At 39.5% G+C, this 21600-nt stretch overlaps 1 protein-coding gene across 1 annotated transcript; it reads right to left on the bottom strand.

The window, feature by feature from the left end:
- Positions 1 to 18657: 18657 nt before the first annotated feature.
- On the bottom strand, positions 18658 to 19560 carry EQUCABV1R901 (vomeronasal 1 receptor equCabV1R901). The gene has a single exon (NM_001166875.1). The coding sequence runs from the start codon at positions 19558 to 19560 to the stop codon at positions 18658 to 18660; it is 903 nt and encodes a 300-aa protein (NP_001160347.1).
- Positions 19561 to 21600: the final 2040 nt, after the last annotated feature.

The following is a 21600-nucleotide window of genomic DNA, read 5'->3' on the forward strand; positions in this document are numbered from 1 at the left end:
ATGCATCACTTGATGGGGATACATTCTGAGAAATGAGTGTTTCATCATTGTGCAAACATCATAGAGTGTACTTACACAAACCCAGATGGAGAGCCTACAACACACTTAGGCTGTAAGGGACTAATCGTATGGTGTATGTGGTCTGTCACCGACCAATACGTCGTTATGCAGCTGATGACTGTGTATTGCAAAGCTAAAGTGTCAAACAGTATGGTGCTGGGATAAAAATAGACACATAGACCAGCGAAACAGAAAAAAAAAAGCCCAAAGTAAACCTACACATAAATCGTGACCAAATCTTCAATAAGGGTGCCAAGAATACATGATGAGAAGGATAGTTTCTTCAATAAATGGTGCTGGGAAAACTGGATATCCACATACAAAAAAATGAAATTGGACCCTTATCTTACATCATACACAAAAATCAACTCAAAATGGATTAAAGACTCAAACATAAGACCTAAAACCATAAAACCCCTAGGAGAAAACAGAGTAAAAGCTCCTTGATATTAGTCTCGGCAATGATTTCTTGAATATGACACCAAAAGTACATACCACAAAAGCAAAAATAAACAAGTGGGACTAATTCAAGCTAAAAAGCTTCTTCACAGCAAAGGAACAATTAACAAAATTAAAAGGGAACCTATGGATTGGGCAAAAAATATTTGTAAACCATATATGCAATAAAGGGTTAATATCCAAAAAATAAATAAGGAACTCATATAACTCAGAGAAAAAACGAAATACTTACTTAAACAATGGACAAAGGACCTCAATAGACATTTCTCAAAGAAGACATACAAATGACCAACAGTGCTCAAAATCACTAACCATCAGGGAAATGCAAATCAAAACACAGTAAGATATTACCTCACGTCTGAAGCGTGGCTGCTATAAAAAGAAAAGATAGTAAGTGTTGGTGAGGCTGTGGAGAAAAGGGAATCCTCAGTGCACTGTTGGTGGAAATGTAAACTGGTGCAGCCACTGTGGAAAAGAGTATGGAGGTATGTACCTACTGGACAAGTATGTGCAATGTGGTATATACATACAATGGAATATTATTCACCCTTAAAAAAGAAGGAAATCCTACCCTTTGTGACAACTTGGATGAACCTGGAGTACATTATGCTAAGTGAAATAAGCCAGAGACAGAAAGACGAATACTCTATTATCTCACTTACGTGTGGAATCTAAAATAGTCAAACTCAGAGGAGCAGAGAGTAGAATGATGGTTTCCAGGGGCTGGGGAAAGGGGAAATGGGGAGGTTATGGTCAAAAAGGACAAAGTTACAGTTATGCAAGATAGATAAGTCCTGGAGATCCACCATACAGCATGGTGCCTATAGCTAACAATAGTGTAGTGTATATTTAATGTTTCCTAAGAGAGCAGATCTTATGTTGTGTTATTAAAATAATAATATTAATAATAGGGGCAGAAGGAAACTTTGAGAGGTGATGGATTTGCCTATGGCCTTGATGGTGGTGATGGTTTCACAGCTGTATACTTATGCTAACTCATAGAGTTGTGTACATTAAACATGTGCAGTTTTTTACATGTCAATCACAACTCAATAAAGTGGCTTTAAAAAAAAGAATTGTGCTAATTTACACTCTCAGAGAAAGTGTGGAAGAGTTCCAGTTGTTTTCCAAAGAATACTAGGTATTTTCTTTCTTTTGCAGTGTAGTCATTCTACTGTGTGTACTAGTCTCTTTGATGAACTTTTCTGATGTTTTCTGACTTTTAGGATAGCCTGTCCAGTGAAGCGGCTTATCACATTTCTGCCCCTTTTTTTCTTTTGAGATGTATTCTTCGTATTGATTTTTATAAGTTTTTTAAATATATTGTCGATATAAATCCTATATCATATATATAGATTGAAAACATCTTCTCTCATTCTGTGGGTTGATTTTTCACTCTCTTAATGTTTCTGTCTGTCTGATGGAAAATGTCCTTGTGAAAAATACAGTACAACTTACAATATTTTTATTTTATGGTTAATGCTTCTTGTTTCCTGTTAAAAATATCTTTGCCGACTCCAAGGTTAGGAGGCATTTCCTGTTCCCTCTAAAAACTTTATTTTACACTCACATATCCCGGATTGATTTGGGGCAGCATCATTGCACCACAGTGACATTGCTGTCATACATCAGGTGACCACATGTGTATGGGTGTATTACAGGACTCTATTCTGTTCCATTAGCCGGTTTCTCTCTCCTTGCACCAGCATCACGCTGTCTTAAACATTGTATCACTATAATAGATCTCTACACATGGCAGCAAATGTTCTCCAGCTTTAATCTCCTTCTGAAGATTCTCTTGGTTCTTTTTGGCCCTTTGCATCTTTGTGCGACTTTTAGACTCATCTTGTCGATTTCCACAAAAAAATTTCTGTGATTTTTAATCAGTAATTGCATTACGTGCATTTGGAGAAAATTTTATATCTTTACTGAGCCTTCTAGTCCATGAATGTAATGTTCTTCCTTATTTAGGCCTTCTTTAATTTCTTAGAGAAATTTTGTGTTTTTCAGTGTAGTGGGCTTGTTCATTTTGTTGGATTCATACCTAAGTATTTCTGTTTTATGTAAATGGTATGATTTGTTTTCATTTTTTATTTCTTTATCGTAGGTATACAGAAATACAATTGCCTTTTATTTATTGACCTATACACAGCAACATTGCTTAATTCATAATTAATTCTAAGTTTATGTAGAGTGTGTACCTAGAAAATCCAAAGCAAGTATGTAATTTGCAAGTAATAACAGTTTTAGTCTTTCCTTTCTAACTTCTATGTCTTTTAGCTCTTTTCATCCCCTATTTCAATGGCTAGAACGTCCAGTACAATGTTGAGTAGAGGAAATTAATAAAAGCAACCTTAACTAAATTGGAGTGGGGGAAGGCCTGTAGGGGGAGCTCTCATGCCCTATCCCACATCTCAGTCACACTAAACAGGAAGACAAGTGCCCTTGCATCTTCAACAGGAAGTAAAACCACTTTACCACTGAAGGAAGATTTCTCTGCCACCCAGCAACTGCCCAGCCAGTGAAAAATGCTGCAGCTCAGCCAATGAGGAGCCGTTGCCACCCTGAACTGTTTTTACCCGCCTTTGTTTTCCAGATTTGCCTGTGGTTCATCATAGCATGAACATCCTCAATTGCAATTTGGGGGCTATTCCTAAATAAACTCATTTTGAGGGTAAAACAAAAGGCGAATTTGCTGTTTAAGTTGACAAGCCAAATAACCAGATGTGTACACAGAAAGAGAATATGAAGATAGAGGAGAGAAGGAGAACTAGCAACAATCCCTGAGGTGCTACAAAGTCAAGAGATCCAGCGCAAAAGGAGCGGGTAGCAAAGGATGCTGGGAGATAGCCACCACTGGGGCAGGAAAGAACCTCAAGAAGATGGCGATTTAGGAACTATGAGAAAGTGTATCAAGAATAAAAGAGTTGCCAATGCGTCACTCTCCTTAGATAGTAAATAATATGTGGACCAAGATTTGAGGGTGGCATCTGTAAACACAGCTGTCATTAATGATTTATGAAGAGCAATTTTAGTGGAATGAGGAAGATGAAAACTCAATGATAAGAGCTTAAGGAGAGACTAGGAAGTGACATGTGGACACAGTGACTACAGACAGCTGTTTGAGAAAGCTTAATGTCCCAGAGTCTATTTAGTTTCAACTAGGGCCAAGTAGTTGTTCTAGAAATTATGATAGTTCTGTGCTTGTGATGGTATGGATTTACTCCATAACCAGAGGCAAATGCCCTATGATTCTTCTTTTGAGGCTTTCCTAGTCTCCACACATTAAATTGATTTAACGTAGATGCTTTAAATATCTTTACATTTTAAGGCCCAAATAGTAGCACTACCTGCTGTTCAGCCAAGACTTGCAAGGTTCACGTGATCCAGCAATTTCACTTCTGGGTAGATATTTGGAGGAAATTAAATCACTGTCTCAAAAAAATATCCCCACGTTCATTGAAACATTGTTTATAATAGCCAAAACGTGGAGACAACCTAAGCGTCCATCGATGGATGGATCGATAAAGAAAATGTTGTATGTGTATATATATACACACAATTGAGTATTATTCAGCCATAAAAAATAAGGAAATTCTGCCATTTGCAACAACGACATGGCTGGACCTTGAGGTCATTATGCTAAGTGAAATAAGTCAGATAGGGAAAGACAAATACTGGATGATCTCAGTTATATGTGGAATCTTTTTTTAAAGATTGACCCTGAGCTAACATGTTGCCAATCTTTTTCATCTTCTTCTTCTTCTTCTCCCCAAAGCCCCCCAGTACATAGTTGTATATTCTAGATGTAGGTCCTTCTAGTTCTGCTATGTGGGACGCCGCCTCAGCATGGCTTCATGAGAGGTACTAGGTCCACGCCCAGCATCTGAACCAGTGAAACCCTGGGCCGCCGAGGTGGAGCACGTGAACTTAACCACTTGGCCACGGGGCTGGCCCTATGTGAAATCTTTAAAAAAAACAACAAACAATAATGTTATATGTCAATTGTACTCAATTAAAAAAAAAAGACTTGCAAAGTCTTCTCTAGCTTTGGGACCCAATCAAAGCTGCCTGCCTCCTGGGTCATCCAGAAAACAAGTCAGAACAGCACATCATTTGGTGTGTGTGTTCCCTCCAAAATGTAAAGAAGCCCAACGAGCACTGTGCTTCTTTCTAAGTGGGAAGAGCTGCTAAATGCAGCGAAGACTTTCATTCGGGAGACACGGCTGAGACTTCTGGGCCACGAGAATTGACAATGAGTTTAACCTGCCATCATCTAATACACAGAAATTAAGACTTCTGATTGATTTAGTGATAAACCACGGTCCTTATCCAAACTCCATCCACTTGCAGCACAAGTTAAACAAGTGAAGTAATTGGAGATGTGATGAGAATCACCACCTCTGCATCTTCGTTCTCTGATGACGCCACCATTCTTGCCATGCCACGCACGCCATATTGCTTGTGCCTTGCTACTGCAATAGTCAGATGAATTTCGAAGGGCTTTTCAAGGACTCTTCCTACGATAACAGTACTCACTCTTCATAGTTAGGAGCCAACGTAGGGATTCTGCTGCTGTCCAGTACTCATTAAGAAATGGAATAAATGATCACAGTTTCAATTCACAAACCTTTTGGACCAACCGTGAGACAAATTCTGCCCAAAATTCCACTTACCTTTGGAATACTATAAGCCCCCAAGCTGACTGTAGTCATTTCCTATTGTTGCCAGAACAAATTGACATGAACTTAGTGGTTTAAAGCAACACAATTTACTGTATTAATGTATATTTTGGCTGCAGAATATGTAATGGAAAAGGTAGTAATGGTCCCAGAAATTACATATAGCCATTAGGAACATGGGAGGACGTGAAACATGGAAGCTGTTTACGGGCTTTACAAGAAGGACCTCTAATTCAAGTTCCATTGTGAGAGTATAAAAGGACACATATTTTGTTCATCCAAATCAAAATGTTAACCTGGCACGGAATTTCAGCAGCACTCGCTGGAGGGTTACGGTCATAGTATCTGTTGCTTTCATTCTGAATCCTTTATTTGATGATGCTTTATATGCTTCCAAATAATGACCACTGTTTTTATGTTTGCAGTTTTTATAAAACTGGATTTTGTAAGGACAAGTTAAATGAACACAATCTAAATTTTGAGATCTCATTTTTTCTCTTCCTTTTGCATTTCCTAACATAGTCAATGGCTCCACTTTCCACCAGTCCATCCAATACCCCTCTTTGGATGCTAGGAGTCATTGTCAACTCTGCTATCCCCATGCCACAAATACATCAAGTACACGACCAAATATTATGTCACTTTTATCTACCCCATGATTTCACTACTATTCTTCGCTACTATTACTTCAGCGTATAGAACCAACATAGCTGGGATAGTGTACTGTAAAACATAGTTAAGAAGAATTCAGCCTTAACACTTGTCACCAGCCTTCCACCCATCTGCCACAAGAATTCTTGAGTCATTCTTAGTTGCAAAAGCCTGAATGTTTAACTGCTACTGGCTCCCGCTGCATAAAGAAAATCTGCAAATGCTTAAATGATAAGATAGAAGTTCTCCTGTATGACCTCAAGCTGCATTTTCAGCCTTTCCAGTCAGTCACACACTCTGTCCTCCTTTTTTTTTTTTTGAACCAGCTTATTAGAAATTCCTTGGAACCGATTACTGTTTATGTCTTTATTCACATAGTCCCCCTGACAAAAATAATTCCTCATCACAATCAAGCATAACATCTTTAGATTAAATATCAGTTTATATGCTAAATGTCTCACTCTCCACATTTCCATTAAAAAATATATTTTTTACAATTTTACCATAAAAATTCATATCATAGTGCCTTTTCATATTACATATTCTGTCCATAATCTCTATCTAAATACTAAGCTCCTAGGGGATTGAGATATTCTTTTTTAAAAGACTAGATCATATAATATAGACTGTTAATGGTTTTGTGAACATATATTTTATTCCATTATCTGGAAATTCTTATAACTCCATTATTTTAATGAAAATTAATAATAGGCACAGGATACCTAACACTTCTAGAATTCTAACATCAAGAGATTACTGATAAAACAGTAAAAACATGAGTTTTAAACTGCTACAGCCTCTTTGTTAAGACTTAGAGTTTTCTTCTCTAAGAATTCTTCAAGTGTTAAATTTTGCTTTTCGTCAATCTCAAACATATTTATGTATATTTATCTTACAAAGGTGTAACTATTATGCTTTTCCCTCTCGACTGTTAAGCTCAGAGCACAGAAACCACAGGAACCATGTCTACAGTAAACACAAATTTCGACTGCTGCTCACATCAAACATCTTCATTGCCAATTTATTCCAAAGAAAGTTGGAATACAAAAAACAAATCCCAAACAAAACTTTACTGTGATTTTAATACAAAGAGCAAAAGTAATTGAGAAAAATAGCAATGCCGTTCCATCTGAGACATTCCGAGGATAATTAATTTCTGCTAAACCCTGGGAGGTCAAAGGACATGGAAAGAGGAACGGCCCACCAGCACATGGAGGCCTGTGTTAGAGAGGTCATTGGTGCTAGCTGAAGCGACGAACAACCAAAACTCTAAGTGACTTCATTCAGTTACTGCTATGCTCTGAATGTTTGTGTCTCCTCGAAATTCATGTGTTGAAATTCTAACCCTCAAAGGTGATGGTATTAAGAGATGGGGCCTCAGGATGTGCTTAGGTTATGAGGGTGGAGCCTTCAGGAGTGGGATTACTGCCCTTGTTGAGACCCAGAGAGTCCCCAGAGAGATTCCTTGCCCCTTCCGCTGTGTGAGGACACAGCACAAAGGTGCCAGCTATGAACCAGGAAGTGGGTCGTCACCCAATCACGGACCCACTCCAGTCTTGATCTTGGACTTCCCAAACTCCACAACTGTAAGAAATAAATTTCTCTTGCTTATAAGCTACCTAGAATGTGATATTTTTTTACAAGAGCCCAGACTCAGACAGTTACTACTCGCTCCTCATTGACATAATAAGGCAACTGGGTGTTTGGTGAGCAACGTGGTGGTTCAGAGCCCCGGGGCCTTTTCATCTGAGGTCCTGCTATTTCTGAGACCGACTTAGATACAGTGGTCCCCCCCGCATCCACGGGGACACATTCCAAGACCCCCAGTGGATGCTGAAATTGTGGATAGTACTGAACTCTACATATACTATGTTCTTTCCTAGACATCCACGCCTGTGATAACGTTTAATTTCTAAATTAGACTCAGTAAGAGATCGACAACAATAACTACTAATAAAATTAAACAATTAGAACAATGTACTGTAATAAAAGTTACCGTAGATTTTAGCAACGTCCGCATACGATGTTTTTCTTTCTTTAAGTCGAGAACTTTCACCTTTTCACTTAAAGGAAGCACTTTACGGCTTCTTTTCAGCATATCTGAACTGCCAGCATCCTTTTTCTTGAACTTTGGGACCATTATCAAGTAAAATGAGAGTGACCTGAACGCGGCGATACTGCGACAGTTGACCTGATAACCCAGACGGCCACTAAGTGATTCACGAGCGGGCAGCGTGTACAGTGTGGACATCCTGGACAAAGGGATGATTCACGTCTCACACAGGACAAAGCAGGCCGGCGCAAGATTTCATCGTGCTACTCAACTTAAAACTTACGAATTGTTTACTTCAGGAATTTTCCACTTAACATTTTTGGACCACAGTTGGCCATGGGTAACTGAAAATGCGGGAAGCAAATCCACACGTAAGCGGGGACCTACTGTGCTCGGAAATCATGCGGCCAGGCATGGAAGAGAGATGGTAGGAAGATGATGCAGGGAATTTTATGACCCAGCCTCTTAATGACTTACCTTATTTCTGCCTACATTCCATTGGTTATAAAGCCGTCACCTGTTCAAATTTAAATGTGAAGGAGGCTGGGAAAGGTGGTACTCCTATATATCCAGAAAGAGGAAAGAGGATTGGTGAATATCTAGCCAATATCTGCCCCTAGGGCGGATACCACACTGTTTACTCCTTCAAGATATCCCTCGCTTTGGTTTATGAGTGACATGATGCAGTAAAGCGACACAAGGATATCTTCAGCGTCCCTTTGCAGTTTCCCTATATCGACCTTGGAATAACAAATTTCCCAACCCATGATATTGTGACGATATTCAAATTTTCTCCTCTGCATAATTACAGTTGAAAACTACAGTTTCATAGCTGTTAGAGTAAAGCATTGTAGGATTCCCCCATGACACTGAGTAAGGGAATAGTGAAACTGCTCCTAGGAAGGGCATGAAACCCGTAAGTAGTCACAAAGACACAAGCCGTGGAAGTACAAAATGCAAAGAAGAAAGGACTGGGTTCTCTACGGTTAACTAATTGATTTCTCAAAGTCACGTCATAATTATACTATTCCATATAATCTCAGATTTGAATAAAAGGACAAACAATGTAATGGGAAACAGACAAGTTACCTAAACTCACAGAAGGTGATGAGCTGTGCCATGGTCATCATGCCTCATGTTCTTGGTCATACTCTGCACTAATGTGAAACTAAAGGAGAAGTAAGAGATTTTGATAAACACTGAACACCCAGCGCAATGTAGAAACAGCCTGGGGATCTGGATGGTGAGAACCAGGTCATGTCTGAGACAACAAGGAAACATCTTCTGCTTCGTCAGTGAAGGATACTACTTGAATTCTGTGAGATTTCAGTCTCAAGAAAAATAAGAAGGAAAACGGTAGGGATATATTCCAAAGGTTTAGAAGGAGTGAATGAGAGCAGGAAAGCGACAAATCCACTAGAAAGAGAAATGGAAAAAATCTTAAAACAAAACAATAGCATTTAGATAGAGAGCACAAATAATATTATAGATGTAAATTCAATTATATCAGGAAAAACAAAGCTAAGTTTATTAAACATAGCAGTCAAGTCACAGTTTCTTATGCCAAATTTCAAAAAATAAAATCTCTTTACGAGAGATTATTTCAAATCATAATGATGCAGAAATATTCAAAGTAAGTTATGAAAAATGATATTCTAATCATAAACTTGCCAAAATAAAGCTGATACAAATGATCATATAGAACAAAGTAAATTTTAAGGCAAAACACATTCTTGAAAAAGAGAATTATTACATATTGATAAAAAGAACAATTCAGCTAAAAGATATAATAATCCTAACCTTGCATGCACCTGAGAAATGTCAACTTACATACCCCAAAAAATTGATGTAAAAATACAAAGAGTACTTATATATAAATTTTAACATGCATATTTTAGTATATTATAGTTTAAGGAAACAAAATTTAGTAAGGTTGAAAATTTTTGAGCCACTAAATAATAAGCTTGATCAAATAAACACGTTTGGGACCCTGGGTCCAAAACTAATAGAAAACACTTTTCTTTTTTCAACATATATGAAATATCTAGAGAAATCTAGTCTGGCTACAAAACATTTTGCAATCAGTTCTTCAAAATGTATACCTTACCTGCCAAATTTCATGACCGTCAAGCCATACAACTACATTTACCAACAAAAACATGGGCAATAAACACTTTGAAAAATTTATTAGTTGATAGAACCACTTATTTGGAATAAGCAATTGTATATTAATGAAAATTCATGAAAACTTTATGTATCAAAAGTGAAGAGCTAATTCTAAGGCAAACATTTATAGGGAAATTAAAGCCTTAAGTGGATATAATTTTTAAAAGACAGATTAAAAATTACTAAACTAAATATCTGAAAAAAGATACGAGTTTTTAAAAACAGCAGAATAAACATAAGGGAAGTGGACAAAAGGAAATAATTAAGAGGAGAAATTAACAAAATAGAAAATTAAGAAATTGCAGAGGATAAGAACCCCATTGTGATTTAATTGGTGTCCTTAAAAGACAATGCAAGAAAATAATCTGCACCCAAATTTTTCAATAAATGCACAGCTTTCTTAAGATTTTGCACTATTTTCTGGGAGTAGCTCTCATCTTTGTACCTTACGGTAGGCATGGATATACTTTCCCTCAGTACCGAAGATTCCTTTCATATCATTATTCATCCTAAATCCCTCTGGCTTGGAATCTAGTGTCATCAGATGATATCATCAGCTACATCTCCCCATTGCAGTCATCCACTGTCCCCACCAGTCACTTTCCATCATTGCTTGAAGATTTTAAATCTTAAATTACTATAATTCGACCCAACACTACTCCGGTCTTAATTCTTCTAAATGTCTATACACACACAGATGATCTTCCAATATGCTTCCCCCTGGTTCCATAACATTGTCTCCTGCAACGATCTTGTCCCCAACCTGATTTCCACTTCTCATCCCCATGGTCACACCCTGAAACCTGACATTACCAGTGAGCCCAGTGCTCCCTTAGCGCGACGTCAAGCCCCACTCCTGAGCCACCTTCCCCACCTCCTCCTCTTCCAGCTGGTGCTCCAACTCGAAAAGGGCTTTGTTGTCACCAGAAATTCAATCTATCGAATCGCCATTTTCCTTCCACCCCTCAGGGTCCTCACTCCCCTCCTAACCCATTTCAAATCCCATGCCCTCGATTTCCTAGTCTCATCAACACTTGAAGGCTCAGTCTACACCATGCCTGCCTCCACACACCTGAATGTGGCTAAACAGAGAAAAAGAGTGCAGTGATCTCACTTTACATTCATGATCACTAACCTCATGAAGGCACTCAACACGCCGTGACAGGTGTCAGGTCTGGGATTTGATTTTTCCTACTTGGAAGCTAATAAAGGTCGCTTGTTATGTTTCATGGATGCTATCAGAAAGCATTAGACCCCTGGGCCAGAGACAAAGGGATTTGTCACTCATGCCACCGAAATCAGCTTTAGTATCAGCATATTTTGCATTGGTTCCCCTCACCCTTGAGTCCCCTGAGGGCAACAGGGACAGGTCGAGATGGATGCCGGCACGTGGAGTAGGCTGTGTTACAGGATAAGTACACTGACCTTTGGGAACCTGCTGTTTTATAGCAAAGGAAGCAAGCCTGCTCTCTGTCCCCGAGGGAGACATTGCCTCGTCCCTCACGGTGCTCACTGCAAACACAGCCCTGAGAAATGACCCAAATAAAGAGAGATCAGGGCCTTACACTCCTGGCACGCTCAGCAAGACTTATAGGAGCGTGAGCCCCCCTGGAGGACTTTCTCTCCCAACAGCAGTCATACAGTATTCCCCCGTCCCATTCACCCTCCCTCTCCCCTAAATGACTACTGCTTGACCTCTCTCTCCGCTTTCTTCCAGACTCCAACACCTCCGCCCAACTTGATTCTCAGCTTATGGGCTTGCCGTCAAAAAAGATTCTACAGCCTCTTACTATGTCAACTAGCCATCCACACAGGGTGTGCCCATATTCTCTCTTACTGCCTGTTACTGAGGACGAACTATTCACGTTCTTGACTAAGGCCCATCCCACCAGAACTAAAAGGAGAAACAGAAGAATCCACAAACATACCGGGATTTTTTTTTTTTTTTTTGAGGAAGATTGGCCCTGAGCTAACATCTGTGCCCATCTTCCTTTATTTTATATGTGGGACGCCTGCCACAGCATGGCTTGATGACTGGCACAGGTCCGTGCCCAGGATCCAAAGGGGCGAACCCTGGGCCGCTGAAGTGGAATGTGCACACTTAACCGCTGCGCCACAAGGCCGGCCCCCATAGTGGGAGATTTTAACACATCTCTTAATAGATGATAAAACAAGCAGACAAATAATCAGCAGGGCAATACAATATCTGAACAACAGAATTAGAAAACAGGATTTAATTGTTGTGCATACAACACTGAACAAATCAACAAAAGATTACATCTTCTTTCCAACAGCACAGAGATATTTATCAAAATTGACCATATCCTGGGTCATAAGGAAAACGTTGACAAAGGTCAGAGGACTAAAAAAATACAAAGTATGTTCTCTAGCCACAGAGGAATTGAGTGAGAAATAACAAAAAGGTAAGGAGAAAATTCACAACTTTTGGGGAATTAAGCAATACCTTGCTAAATAAAACATAAGTCAAAGAAGAAGTCAAAAGGGAAATTGAAAATATTTTCTATTGAATGATAAATCTATGACATACCAACTTGTGGGAGACAGCTAGAGCACTTAGAGTTCAATTTATAGCCTTAAATAAATATTTCTTAAAAAGAAGAAGAGCTGGGGGCAGGCCCTGTGGCTGAGTGGTTGAGTTCACATGCTCTGCTTCGGCGGCCCAGGGTTTCACCGGTTCGGATCCTGGACATCGCACCACTCATCAGGCCACACTGAGGCAGCGTCCCACATAGGACAACCAGAGGCACTCACAACTAGAATATACAACTATGTACTGGGGGGCTCTGGGGAGAAGAAGAAGAAGAAAAAAAGGAAGATTGTCAACAGATGTTAGCTCAGGTGCCAATCTTAAAAAAAAAAATTAGAAAAACTGAAAATTAATTATATGCTCCCATCACAAAAAAGCTAAAATAACATAGCAAATCAAGTCAAAAAAACATATAACAAGGGAATGACAAAGATAAGAGCAGAAGTCAGTAAAATATAAAACAAATATACAATAGAGAATTCTAAAAATTAATATAATTGAAAAACCTCTAGCAAGGTGTGTGAAAGAAAGAAAGGGATGAGGGGGACAAGGAAAAAGGAGGGAGGGAAAGAGAAGGAAGGAAGGAAAGAGGGAGGAACAGAAGAAAAGAAGGAAGGAAAGAAAATTTATCAATATCAGGAATGAGAATGACATTTTAAAAGATGACGATTCAATAACCTTTTCAATATTTGAAAAATATCAGCAAATAAAGAAAAATATATAATATATCACAACCATGTAGGGTTTACACAAGAAATGCAAAACCCTTAGAAAACTAAGAACAAAAGAAAATGTCTTCATTCTTACAAATACCATCTATAATTTCTAGACAAAATTATAAGTAATGATGAATTATTATAATTAATGGTGAAAAATTGAAAGCTTTCCCCCCTAAGATCAGAATTAAAAGCAAGTGTGCCCATTTTTAACGATTTGTTGAAGTCTCTATCCAATGTATTTAAGGCAAGACAAATGAATAAAGGGAATATAGATTGAATGAAAAGAAATAAACCCGTTGTTATTCACAGGTGATGCACATGATGGTGCACACAGAAAATAAAAAAGAATCTATAGCAATATATTATAATTTAGTAATGTTGCTGGATTCAAATACAAAGCTGATTTTATTTCTAGGTACTTTCTAAATACTACCAACAAAGAAATAGAAAATAAAAATTTTTAAATGATGCCATTTAAAAATAGCATCAAAAACATCAAATATTTAGGAAAACGTCTAACAAATGACGCATAAGACCTCGACACTGAAAACCATAAATGATTCCTGAGAAAAATCCAATAAGAACTAAGTAAGTGGAGATGTACTGTTTATAGCTTGAAATGCTCAGGTTTTCAGAATAACGGTTCTCCCAAAATGATCTATACATTCAGTGCAGCCCCAGGGAAAATTCCAGCAGGATTGTTTGTGAAGTTTTTTTTGTTTGTTTGTTTGTTTTAAGATTGGCACCTGGGCTAACAACTGTTGCCAATCTTTTTTTTTTTTTCTGCTTTATCTCCCCAAATCCTCCCCTGTACATAGTTGTATATCTTAGTTGCAGGTCCTTCTAGTTGTGCGATGTGGGACGCCGCCTCACCGTGGCCTGACGAGCGGTGCCATGTCCGCGCCCAGGATCCGAACCCTGGGCCGCCACAGCGGAGCGCGCGAACTTAACCACTCGGCCATGGAGCCAGCCGCGTTTGTGAAGTTTTACAAGCTGATTCTAAAAATGTGTGTGGGAATATAAAGAGCAGAGAAAGACTAGGCAAAACGGAAGAAAAAGATCAAAGCCGGAGGGCTTATGACAAAGCTATTATAATTAAGCCAGTGTGACAGCGGCACAGGATAGACAAACAGACCAATAGAAAAGAGTGGAAAGTCTAGAAACGGACCCACAAAATGTCTCGCCACCTGATTCGTGACACAGAAGACACTGAAGTACATTTGGGGTACATAAACGCTTCTTGGATGGTTGGATATCCATCAGGAAAGCAAGTCTTTGGCGTCTCCTTCACCCCATCAACAACAATGAAATCACATATGCTATATATGTCAATGTGAAATTATAAACAATAAAAGTTTTAGATGAAAGCAGAGAAGAATCTGGTCACGACCTTGTAGTATGCCAGGATTTACTTAACAGGAAAGCAAAAGCACCAATTTAAGAGGAAAAATAATACAATGGACTACTTTAAAATTCAGAAATTCTATTTATAATACACACGAATAAGAAAGAGAAAAGGCAAAGAATGGGACAAGGCACTTACACTGAATGCATCCTGCAACAGACTCATACTGAGAATATATAAAGACCTCAATGATAAATTTTGAAAAGGGAGGTAATCTATAGAAAAAAATGGCAACATTTTAAAAAGAATTTCACAAAAGAAGACAGCCAAATGGCTAACAAACATATGTAAAAATAGGGAAATGAAAATTAAAATCATAGTGTGATATCATTACACACCCATTCATATGGCTAAAATGAAAAAAATAGACAATACCAAATTTGGGGGTAATATTTGGAGCGACAGAATTCTCATGCGCTGCTGGTGGAAATATCAATTCATTGGTACAACCACTATGGAAAGCTGTTGGGCATTGTCTACAAAAGCTAAGACACGCCTACCAAACGATCCAGGATTTCCTTCTAGCTTATTCTCAGAGGAAATTCATGTATAAATGGCCCCAAAGACATGTGCAAATATATTCATAACAGCACTATTCTCCTAGCCAAATCTGGAAACAAGCCAAGTGACCATGCACATTAGAAAGAGTAAATTGTCTTGATTTTATACAATGGAACAATATGCAGATAAGAGAATAAAAGAACTTCAACTACATGTAATAACATGTGTGAGTTTCCGAATCATAATGTTGAGCCATAGAATTCGGAGAAATGGAGTAACACCTACTGTCTGATCCCATTTATACAAAGTTCAAATACGGTCATGCCAATCTATGGTATTAGAAATCTCGATAGCGGTTACCTTTGGGATTAGCGACTTTATTAGGGCATAAAAATGGATCCCGGGTTGTTGGTATTATTCTGTTTCTTAATCTGGGTTTTGATTTCATGAGAGTGTTCAAATCGTGAAAATGTCATGGTCTGTAGACATATGACTTGCTTATGAATGTTAGTTACCCTGCCATAAAATTTATGGGGAAAAAAGGCATCATGTCAAGTAAATAAGAGCCTAGAACCTTTATAAATCTCATCTGTGCTGGAAGCTGGCACAGAAATAACAAGACGATAAAGACTCGTGTTTGCCTGGAGATTGCAATTATCTCAGAAAGGAAAGAAGGCAAACGCATAAAAATATATGTGAATTTGAACAATGCTCACCACTTCCACTGGTAGGACACTAGTCCCTCAGACTTCACTGGATTATTGAAGTTTGCCTTCTGAATTGTCTCTAGTCTCCTGCTTTGATCTCTCGAGCAAGAACCCAGGAGGAACGTCATTGTGTCAGGATTCAATCAGAGAAGTAGAACCACTGAGAGGGATATGGAATACGCAATTTTTATAAGAATTAGATCTTTCGCAATTGTGGGAGGCCGTGAAGAAGTCCGTGGGATGCTGTTGCCTCTGTGTCTGGTGGTGGGCCTGAGGTCACTGCAAATTGGCAGGCCAGGCAGTCAGGACATAAAAGCTGGACGCAAAAGAGGAGAGAGTGAAGACAAACTGGACTGTGTGTTGGTGTCTCATGACCTCCAACTCCTACACCGTGGGTGACCTGCAGAAGGTGGTACCCTGCCATGGATGCACACACACCTGGCCCAGCACTAGGAAAAACTGAGGGAGGATAGACACCTGGCAGGAGCCGGGGCAGCTGCAGTCCGGCTGGGGCATCACGCCAGCAGACGAGAGGAGTGTGGAAAGCTGCGCAGCATCTGGGGCCCACAATCCTCTGCGGGGCACATGGCTACTGCTCCTCTTCCAACTTCTAAATATGGCACAAATGCTTAGCTAAATTAGCACAGTATAACGCCAGCCCCATCATCCTTTCAAATAAATAAATCAGATCAGGTCATTCCTCTGCTCAAAACCTCTGATGGCTCCCTATCTCTTTTAGGGTAAAAGTCAAAACACTTACACTACCTACAATGCTTCACATAAGTTGGCATTTTTCACCCCTACTCCTTGCTCATGCCCGCGTCTTCCTGCAGCCACACGGGTCACCTTGCTGTTCCTACAACACACCAATAATGGGCCCTCCTCAATCTTTCCTCTACCTATTCCGTCCACCCTCTCATTCTTGCCAAGGGCTACAGGCATCACTTCCTCTCCCAAGTCATTCTGGACTCTGTTCAAACATCTCAGTCTCAGGAAGGGATCTCCTGACCAGATTATTTAAAACTGAATCAAGCAGAGTATTCTTTCTCCACTTCTTAGCCATTTCTTTTCTTTTCTTTTCTTTTGGCTTTTTGGTGAGGGAGATTGGCCCTGAGTTAGCATCTGTTGCCAATCTTCCTCTTTTTTTTCTTTCTCCCCAAAGCCCCAGTACATGGTTGTATATCCTAGTTGTAAGTCATTCTATTTCTTCTATGTGGGCCGCCACCACAGCGTGGCTTGATGAGCGGCGTGTAGGTCCACACCCAGGATATGAACTGGTGAACTCTGAGCACGTGAACTTAACCGCTCGACCATGACGCCAGCCCCCTATCGGTTACTTTTCAACAGAGCCCTTACCAGCAGCTGAAATCCTACAATGTTATCTGCTTGTTTAATGTTTGCTGCCACTCCCAGTAGAATGTAAACTCTGTAAGGACCACTATTCCTCCCTATCTTGTTATCACCATATCCAATATCACCCATAACAGTGACTGGCGTTTAGTGGGGATGATGAATATTCTTGATAAAATGAATGAACCAATGAATGAATGAACTGAAAGCATAGATCCACCTTCTCTATCTGCTCTTCAAATGAAGCTAACTTGTTACTAAGTCTCAGGCCTATTCTCTCCACTCTTAAATTTCCCTTTCTTTTATTCCAACTGACCTCAGCTCCTGTTACTAACATATGTTGTTGACAACCAAATGCATATTTCCAAAGCAGACCCTCCATCTGTGCTCCACTCACATATTCACGTGTGTGATGAATGACTAGACACGTGCATGACACAGGCGCCTTAGGGACATCATACACTCCGCGTGCTAAAAAGAACGTGCAGTATCTCTACACCCAAACGACAGCTTCCTCAGTATCCAATATCAGGAAACACCACCACGACCGAGTCTTAAGAGAGCTGTGCGTCATTGCCCACCTCAGCCTCAACCAACACTTGATGAAACAATCACCTAGTTCAGTGGCTACTTCTTTCTAAGGAAGTGTTTCTCAAGTCGGTAAGCTCCGCTTCAGGGTGATTGTCATCATCAGTATCAGAATCATCATCCTCTCTCACCTGGTTTACTTCAAACGTCTCCTAACTCTTTTTCCCAAGTTCACTCTTGCTCCATTCAATAAACTATTCTCAAATTTGTCAGGCAAAGGGGACAATTTTTTAAATGCCTGCTTTCTCCTTGGTAAAATCCTTAAATTGCCTGAAATTACTGCTGGGATTTGTTGTACAAATTCTTAACTCAATCAGTAAAACCTGGCAAGTTGTCATCCCACCCTAATCGATAACCTCAGCTCGTGCCAGATTCTCTTGTTCTTGGCTCACGAGGCACAAGAGATTTCATTTGGTTCTTTGTATGTTCTATGTTCCTTCCTGCAAATCATGTTCAAACACGCTTTTTCCATTGGCCTAAAATACCCGCCATGGCTGGTGACCTCCTCCAAAATATTCAGGGGGTAGGCTGAACTGCAGATACAAAGAGAAGCTTTCCACGATCCTGAAACCTGAGCTCCTCATTGCAGCCATCTGTGCGACTGTAAGTATATAATTATTTGTGTAATTGTTTATTTGATGTCTGGATTCACAGACTTTACTGGAGCAGACGCTGTCGCTGTTCACCACTGTCTCTAGAACATGAATGGCACAGAGCAGGCCCTTCCCAGCACGAGATGAATGGATGGATGAATATTGTACAATGCTCTCAGCAGGAAGAGCAGAGGCTGGAGATGTGGGTGTCACTTTTCAGGAGCAAAAAGGGACTGAGAGTTGGAAAACAAGATGCTAGAAACACACTGGTGTTCACAAGCCACAACTGTGGGTTGTCAAAAAGATAGGCATACATTTCAAAAGCAGAAGAGAGAGAATAAAATATGACAAAAGCGCTCACAAGTATCAGGATAGATTTTGTGGCTCTGGTCTCTGGGGATATTTGGGGGGATCGCCTAGTGCTGTGAATGTATTGAACTCGCTGTTTGTGCCTCCAAAGGAAAATTATCATGGATCCACTGGCCCATATCATGAGTCCTAAACAAATAACATCAACAGAGGAGAAAATGACTGAACATATTGATTCTGTAATTGCATTAATAAACACACGAGAGCAATATCCAAGATTTAATTTCACACTGCTATTTCCGTGATTCTTCTGTCCAGTCACTCTCATGGGAACAATGATATTTCCCAACAAATGAAACACCCAGCTCAGGATACATGGAGAATTAATATGCTTTGGGGATTTGAATTTGAGTTCTGCCCATCTAGAGTTTGTGGGTCTAATACTTAAGGCCTGGAAGCCACCCAAAAGACAGGTGGTGCTGAGGGAATTTCCCCAGGCCACTCTATGAAAATAAAAGACTAGTTTACAGCCGACATCATTTAGGAAATATTTCAACCCAAAGGGCGCCATTGTTCGAGGAATTCCTCCACAAAGCAGGGTCAAAGTATTGGCTAAAGCAAGATGGTTAATTATTTGCTCTAATGGTCTCAATCTCTGCCTCCTACAAAGAGAGCAGATGTAATGACAAAGGAGTGAAGCATTGCCCACCATCCCTATTCCAGTCTGAGCAAGGATGGCCATATCTATTGCCAAGTCAAAGGAAATCATTTCCTCAGTGGCAGAGGGACGATGATTTTGCTCAGATCCGCAGGACCTGGGGAGAAACAGAAGGAACGCGTGAATTTCTTCAAGTCAAGTGAAATACCGTTCTCGCCATATATTCTTTAAAATCTCTTTTCTGGAAACCCTATTCTATTGTCACATATAAGAATCCATCCCTAACTGCTGCTTCCCCTCAACGGAAATTATCTTATTTCTATTGAAGGAAGACAATTTCCTCCAATAAAAATATGAGATGCATGAAAGTTGGAATGTCTAGCTTGTTTCCAGTCCATATCCAGGGTCTAGAACAATCTGTTACTAGGAGGCCATCAGGAAATATTTATTACGTTAATAAATGAATAAACAAATGAATGGAGTTGTTATTTTCATGTCAAAAGTTATTTCAATATGTCCTTTACATTAATAGATTTCTTAACATGGAATGCAGAAATATTAGCTGTTTCTACTCGTTGGTTAAAAACAGGGCACTAAGCTTATGAATTGTGTTATTCAAAACTGCATATTTTTGCTTGATTTGAAAATTTTGTTTGTTTTCATTTATGGGAGAGCCTGGCCTTTCTGAGAGACAGGGATTCAAGTGCCTTAGGCTGCACTGGATCCCATCAAATACTCTTTGTTTGTCCAACATTATCTTTCTAGCAACCAATACGATTTTTGAATACAACTGTTGAATCAAGGACCTAACCTGATGTGAGCAGTATGTTTTAATAATAATACAACATAACAAAGATATATTCCCAGACTACACGTGATTAACACAACAACAAACATTAGAAGAAATCTCGTTTCACTGGCGAAAAACAATAACGTGACCACAGGCACACAATTATTCAGTATTTTTCTGATGGTAAATAAAACGGCAGGAAAAAGCTACTCCTCTTCGAAAATTAGATTACTTTTATGTTACATTCAAAGAACCACCTGAAATATTTTGGGAGGAATAACATAATAATTTGCTCAATTATCACACAGATATGCAAAACTTAAAAACATGTTGTGCATCAACACTTTCAAAGTCTTACTGTACTGGAAATACAAAAGCAAAACAATTAAATAGCACATAAGAAATCTTGAATGAGTGGAACTAAATTCCACGTACACGGAAGGGAAGATAGAACAAGTCATCAAGATTTGAAACTTCCTCAAATGTGTAGATTCAATTCAACATCAATCAAAATAGCAGGAGAATTTTTCAGGAACTAGACAATTTGCCTCAAAATTTAACTATAATTGCAGAGAAAAACCCAAGCCTTTTCTCCCAACATTTTATCCTCAAACATAGACAAACCATTTTTTTTCCTTTTTTTTTTTCTGCTTTTTCTCCCCGAATCCCCCCCCCCCCGCCCCCGGTACATAGTTGTATATTTTAGTTGTGGGTCCTTCTAGTTGTGGCATGTGGATTGTCGCCTCAATGTGGCCTGATGAGCGGTGCCATGTTCGTGCCCAGGATCCAAACCAGCAAAACCCTGGGCCACCGAAGCGGAGCTCGCGAACTTAACCACTTGGCAACGGGGCCGGCCCCCCATTTTTTAAAAATAACAAAGATTAAGTGGATTGACCCACCCAATTTCCTGAAACTTACTACAGCAATTAAAGTGGGTGGCACAAAAGAAGAATAGTCAAACATATCAATGGTTCAGAATGAAGTGTCCAGAAAAATTATAAATAGGAAGTCCAACAAATGAGAAAAATAACTGTTCATTATGAGGGACCAGAAAACCTGGTGACTTAGGGCCGGCCTGGTGGCATAGTGGTTAAGTTCACACGCTCTGCTTTGGAGGCCCAGGGTTGGCAGGTTCGGATCCCAGCTGCGGCCCTACACACCGCTCATCAAGCCATGCTGTGGCGGCATCCCACGTACGAAATAGAGGAAGATTGGCACAGATGTTAGCTCAGGGACAATCTTCCTCACGCACACACACAAAAGTAGTGTTAAAGAAAAAAGAAGAAAGACTGGTGAATGCTGTGTAAAGTATAAAGTTGAAATGCCAAATCAAATCTTACAGACAAATGAATTTCAGGGCA

The sequence above is a fragment of the Equus caballus genome, chromosome 10 (assembly GCF_041296265.1).
Source record: "Equus caballus isolate H_3958 breed thoroughbred chromosome 10, TB-T2T, whole genome shotgun sequence".
In the NCBI taxonomy this organism is placed as follows: Eukaryota; Metazoa; Chordata; class Mammalia; order Perissodactyla; family Equidae; genus Equus; species Equus caballus.

Coding starts and splice junctions, on each gene's coding strand:
- EQUCABV1R901 (NM_001166875.1), bottom strand. CDS start 19,560: ATGATTTCCTTTGACTTGGCAATAGATATGGCCATCCTTGCTCAGACT.